At 34.3% G+C, this 6,354-nt stretch overlaps 1 protein-coding gene across 1 annotated transcript; it reads left to right on the top strand.

Annotated features, from left to right (window-relative positions):
• The first annotated feature begins 26 nt into the window (after window positions 1-26).
• LOC144961899 (uncharacterized) lies at window positions 27-6,146 on the top strand. The gene is made up of 3 exons (XM_078894932.1): window positions 27-56; window positions 561-761; window positions 6,009-6,146. Exons 1-3 carry the CDS (start codon window positions 27-29, stop codon window positions 6,144-6,146), a joined length of 369 nt encoding a protein of 122 aa, XP_078751058.1.
• Window positions 6,147-6,354: the final 208 nt, after the last annotated feature.

Genomic DNA, 6,354 nt, shown 5'->3' with positions numbered 1-6,354 from the left:
TTTTGTTTTGCAGTGAGGGGCATACAATGTCGTTGGCATCACATAACTTGGAACTGGTAATTGAACCCTAATCTGTTTCCCCTCTCTCTATGTCTCTGTCCTTGTTAGGAACTGATATAAGTGGGTGTTACCCCTACCAGGCTGGAATTGTTTGTTTTTTGTTTTTTTTTGATTTTAGCTGTCAACTATGAGTGAGTGTAAATTGTTATGTGAGAGATATTTTTTCCCTGTAAATTATCTATCTGAATATTTTTAAAAAATGTTAGACACTATTGGGAATCTTTTGCTGGTGTTGTGTTTGAAATTTTGAGATACACATAGGCACGGAGCTGACAGCTGCTGGGATATACTTTGTGAACTATTTCATTTTCTTACATTTTTTAGAGACTTATGATGTTATTGCTGTAGCACTGAACACCAATTCTAAATGTCCTCTTGTGTTGTGTGTTGTCTTTCTTTTCTCAGGTGCTGAGATGACCTGAAAGTGTCGCAAGTGCTGTTAAATATATGAAACCGACTAAAGGAAATTTTAATTTCTTTTTTTAAATTTTTTTTTTCAGATTCGAATGCTGTGGATGAGAATATCGCTCTGTCGGGGAGGTGAAATTTTACGCCAGATGCTTCAGAAAAGGGAGGTAGAGATAGATCAGCTAAGGGTCCAAAAGAACGCTGAAGACGATCAATGGAAAAAGAAGCAGGCAGATAAGGAGAAGAAATTGAAGCTTCAAGTTGACAAATTAATGTCCGAAGCTCATTTCAAGGTAGTGAAGATGAAATAAAGTTGATACGTTTAATCCGTTTGCCAAATTGGTTTACTTATTATCTCTCACCATTCACAGCCTAAGACTTCATAAGACTTTGACATTTCATGATCTCTTGTTCAAATTAAAAGCAAACTTAGAGAAACTACTAAAGAAGATAACCTTGGAAATCATCATTTCAAGTTGTTTGTTTTTCCTTTTAAATGTCTAGAATTTCTAAAGACTACAATTACTTTAAGAAATTAATAATAACTAAAAAACAAATGATGTTATAATTTTCCAAGTAATTCTAAGGCAACCATGGTTTCATTTATTTCAAGTTTGTTTGTTTTTCCTTTTAAATGTCTAGAATTTCTAAAGACTACAAATTACTTTTAAGAAATTAAATAATAACTAAAAAACAAAATGATGTTATAATTTTCCAAGTAATTCTAAGGCAACCATGGTTTCATCATTTCAAGTTTGTTTGTTTTTCCTTTTAAATGTCTAGAATTTCTAAAGACTACAATTACTTTTAAGAAATTAAATAATAACTAAAAAACAAAATGATGTTATAATTTTCCAAGTAATTCTAAGGCAACCATGGTTTATAATACAGTATAATGCTGCTTGAAGCTCGAAGAAATAAATGATAGACTCCTTTTTTTTTAAAAGTTTTTATTGGTGTGGCAGAACAAAAAAGCCCCGGCAAAATTTGGATGCCCGTCCCAACCCCAAAAACGGAAACCCATTGAATAGGGGGGGGGTGACAGGTCTGTCCTTGTCGTTTTCAGGGGAAACCGCAGATGTCCAAACCTGTTGTTTAAAATTCTGTTGTTTTTTTTCTCCCACATAGGGTCTTGTGGCAATGTTTGCAGATGATTGTTTTTAAATAAAAGAATCACTGCAGGTAAAGGGCCCAGGCGGGAACGTCCCAAATTTTTATCGGGGAAATTGAGGGAAATTTTTCCCAGGGAATTTATGTGTGGGCATTTTCCTGCATCGAAATTTGTCCCCCCAGGCTCTGTCTTGGTTGACAGCCATTTTCCACCCTTTTAAAAGAAGATTTTGACATTTCACTGCACGCGTTCCAGAATATAGTGCATCTTAAATGTAAAAACAACAAAAATCGTCGGAGGAAAAAAAAAATTTCGGGGTTAACGAGTGATTTCAAAAATTTAAAAAAAACCCGGGTTCTGCGGTATGCTTGCACTTTCCCCCGACTGCAATATTTCAAATTTCGTTTTGCTGCCCTCTGTTTGATCCCCCTTCGATTTTTTTTTAAATCTGGTCATGTGCATCAAAACCAAAAAAACTGAACAAGGGGAAAAAAAAATTTTTAAGCCAGCGAGTAATAAAATCGAAAGCTAGCTACGGTCAATTTCTCTACATCTGTGCAATCTGTCCCAAGTTTCCTGTTTGATTTTTGAAGGTGAAGTTCTTAGTATATCTATTCTACAGAGGTATTGGAAAAAAAAGTGTAAAAAAAAAAATTGGTGTTGGCAGGGGGTTAAACATTCTGGAGAAAGACAGAACCAGGATGACTGCTCAAAATTTTTGAGGCTCTTCTCTCGTGAAGCAAACATTAAGAGCCTCGGGGTGCACTAAAACAATGTACCCAAATATCTGTTGGCCTGAGAAGTATGATTCACAAGCATGCGCAATGTCCAAAGATCAGATCAAAAACCCCATTAATGAGCCCCAGGAAAAGAAAAGTTTCTTTTACTAAATCAACCCCCCCATCAACTTCACAGGCCTGTAAATTCCGTTATTGCGGATTTGACAGACGATTTTGCTCTATAAGGCTAAAAAAAAAAAAAAAAGATAATAGTAAAAAAAAAATTCGTTTAAAAAGCCAAAGAACGAACCAATAAAAAAAAAAAAATAAAAGACTTTTATTTCGTTCCTCGAAAAAATTAGATTTTATTCCCTTTTAAATGGCCGACTTAAAAAAAAAAACAAAAAAATTTTTATTTGTCGCACCAAAAACAAAAAAAAGCCGTCTATCAGTCAGCTATAATATTATCATGCCACCCCACAAAGCTCCGCTAGAGTTTATGTTTTCACTGCTTGGTACTGTTTCCACAGCCCAGTGAGGAGAGAGGTCGCAAAGTTCGCGCGAGTCGTCTTCACACACACACACACACCTAGTCAGGTTCTCAGTCTCTATATTTCTTTGGTTCCGTCCCGATGTGAGACGGTAAAAAAAATAATGCGAAATAATTATTTTTCTTCGAAATATATATTCTTCTCCGAAAGCTCTCACACCACCACCTCTTCTTCTTCTTCTTCGTCGTCGTCTTCTTCGTCGTCGTCGTCTTCTTCTTCTTCGTCGTCGTCTTCTTCTTCTTCGTCGTCTTCTTCTTCTCCTTCTTCTTCAAGAATTGATCCAAATAAACGAAAGAATCAGCCTGGGACCTCCCATGACCATGAACGTGATAGTCAATGACACTGACAAAGGATTGCAGGTAAAGTCTATTGTTCACATCTGTTTGATGACAATGACGAACCGTTTTGACCACACACCCGATAGACACTAACAGGGGATAAAAATAAATTCTTTTGTTCACATCTCTGATGAACGGTATGACTACACCTGACCTGCCAACCGATACGATAAATTGTATTTTAGTACGATTTTGTGACTCAAATACGATTCAAAGGATTTTGTTGTTGTAATATTTTGATTTTTTTTTTTCTCAAGCATGAATGATGTTGAAATGACAACATGTCATACATCAATTGTTGACCGTGTTTCTTTTTTTTTTGTTGACCGTGTTTCTGAATGATGCATCCCAGTTAGTATACTATTGTTTTCATTTTCAGTCAGTTATATGTTGCCGGTTTTCACCAATATTTTTCTCATAACTTTTTGAGGATTTGCATAGAATTATGCATTTAAGCTTATTTTATACTTTAGATGGCCTCAGTACACATTTAAGCTTTTACCACTGGTTAAATAGAAAATTTTAAGTGAAAATTAAATTTAACTAAACATCTTTGGCAATGAAGCTTTCAATTAAAAACTGTATTGCTGATAAGCTTAATACATAAATGGATTATTTCCCTTTGTAATTACTAAAATTACTCTATTTTGTTTTTAAAATTTAATGATCTTTTTTTTAAAGGATTTATTATTTTGTATGAGTGATTTTTTTTTTCATTTACCAACTGGGCAGCTTTAGGAACAAAATGGTTCAAAATGAATCTTCTAGAAGTATTTAACTTGTCTGTGATATGTGTGAATTTCCCATCATTTGACAACAGTGATAGTATTAGTATGTAGTTGTAGTAGTAATAGTGGTAGGAGTAGAAGTAGTAGTGGTAGTAGTAATAGTACTAGTCTAGTAGTGGTTGTAGAAATTGTTTGTAGTTGTTGTAGTAGGAGGAGTAGTAAATGCTATAAAAAAGGGAGATTAGAGAGAGAGAGACATGGATCATTTGATAACATAATGGAAATTATCTTGTCACTGCTGCAAATTGTCATCTCTATTAGATTGAAGACCACTCTCACAATATTTTATCTCAAAAACTTCAACTGATTTACTGGGCTGGCAGATGTATATCACCATCACAACTTCATTTGGGACATCAGCATCATCATCTCAAACCATCACCACCATGGCATCACCACTGTTACAATTACAACCACATTACAGCATTGTCACTGCCACAACTACACCACCATCACTTCATCCATCCTACCACCGCTAGAGCACCATAACTACAACAGCATCTCCTCTTCTTCGTTCACTAGCATCAATACTACCAACATATTTGAGGTTTTTTTGGTCATTTCTTTTAGTGTTTCGAAAGCAATATCCTTAGATATTGCAATTTCTGAGCCTTATACTGATTTAAAATGGTCATTAAGTTTTAGTTTCTAGAATAAACGATAATTTTGTATATTACTAGTGATTGCTTAAAACGAATGTTTGAATGATGAAGATCGGAGTTTATTTTTGATTTGGGTTTGATGATATATTTTATATAAATTTTTGTATTTTGCGCACTTTTATTTTCCACACATGCGGACAAAATACACTTTTTTGCTAAAAAAATACACTTTTTAGGATCATAGAATACACTTTTCATTCTGGGAAGGTTGGCAGGTCTGCTACACACCCAGTTGATCGTCCCGTTAGGCTAATTTGCATTTTATGAACCATTGTTTTAGATTATGAAGATAACAAAAAAGCTCTTTTATGGGGATGGTCATTGTCAAATTTTGTCCACATTCAGCGGTCGGCCGTCTCAATTAAGCAGCTGGAGGTTGGAAAGTGTATGACTTTTTTAATAGAAAAAGTTCACTTCTCAGGGAATCATCCCAATAAAGCGACTGTCCCAACTAAGTGGCATCCCAATACGGCTTTGAACTGTATTATACATCCTATATCTCTTTTTCCTCTGACTCCCCTGGACATCCATCATCAATTTCTATAATAACACACGACTATCATTACCACCACTGCTGCTGCTACTACTACTACTACTTACTACTACATACTACTACTACTACTACTACTACTATCTACTACTACTACTACTACTATACTACTTACTACTACTACTACAACTAATACTCTACTACTACTACTATACTACTCTACTACTACTACTACTACTACTACTCACTACTACTACTACTTTTACTACTACTACTACTACAACTACTACTACTACTATACTATACTACTACTACTACTTACTACTATTACTCTATAACTACTATACTTACTACTCTATCAGTACTACTATACTACTACTACTACTACTACTACTACTACTACTACTACTACTACTACTACTACTACTACTACTACTACAACTTGTTCAAATACAACTACTGCTGCTGCTGTTACTGATTATAATACTAAAACTACTATCTCTAACAATTGTAGAACTTTATTCCAATTCCATTTTATTTGACTTTCTACACTGCAGAAAACAGTGGACTGGTTGGCAGGTCTGCTATTATTGTTCTCTTTTAATTTATGCTTCTCTGATAAGGAGCAGTCTATTTCATTGTTTTGTTTATTCATCTTAACAATGCCATTTCTCATTCATCGTATTTTGTTGACAATGGCGGAACTGGAAACGTCCACATTATTTGTTTTCATTAATTAAATTGAATCTTCCATTCCATTTCCTTTTGTCATGTAGTCAGTATAAGTGACATTGAGATTATTTATTATTTTTTTGGCTTGTGTTTGCAATATATGTTATAATATTTATTTATTTTTTTTCATTATGCTTTTCAATTTGAAGGAAAGAGAATACCAAGAAAGTATTCAGGTATTGGAGAAAAAACTCAAGGAGAGAGTAGAAAAAAGAAAAATCAAGTCCATCAGAGAAGTTACCAACTGTAAAAATCAAACAATCTCAGGAAACCAAAGTGATCTCTAAGCCTTGCAGTCCTCAGAAGGTATTGTATGATTTACTCCCTACATCAAATTTTTAAAGTCTCATCAAACAACAATCTTAAAAAATGATATTTCATGAGACAGCCATTTATATGTTATAAATGTGTGGATTCTATGCATTATGGATGAAGTCAATGTCTGGATGTAGCATCAACAAACTCATTTATTTTCAGTGAGTGATTTGAATGGGC

This window comes from Berghia stephanieae, unplaced genomic scaffold (genome assembly GCF_034508935.2).
Source record: "Berghia stephanieae isolate SIO BIC M18660-M18661 unplaced genomic scaffold, UCSD_Bste_1.3 scaffold4759, whole genome shotgun sequence".
In the NCBI taxonomy this organism is placed as follows: domain Eukaryota; kingdom Metazoa; phylum Mollusca; class Gastropoda; order Nudibranchia; family Aeolidiidae; genus Berghia; species Berghia stephanieae.
The sequence above is the reverse complement of the archived record's forward strand: the minus strand, read 5'-3'. Positions and strand labels throughout refer to the sequence as shown.

Excerpts from the sequence above, each read along its gene's own strand:
- LOC144961899 (XM_078894932.1), top strand. The coding sequence starts at position 27 with ATGTCGTTGGCATCACATAACTTGGAACTG. Across the intron at positions 57-560 it reads CATCACATAACTTGGAACTG|ATTCGAATGCTGTGGATGAG; the intron begins GTAATTGAACCC and ends TTTTTTTTTCAG. Across the intron at positions 762-6,008 it reads TGTCCGAAGCTCATTTCAAG|GAAAGAGAATACCAAGAAAG; the intron begins GTAGTGAAGATG and ends TTCAATTTGAAG.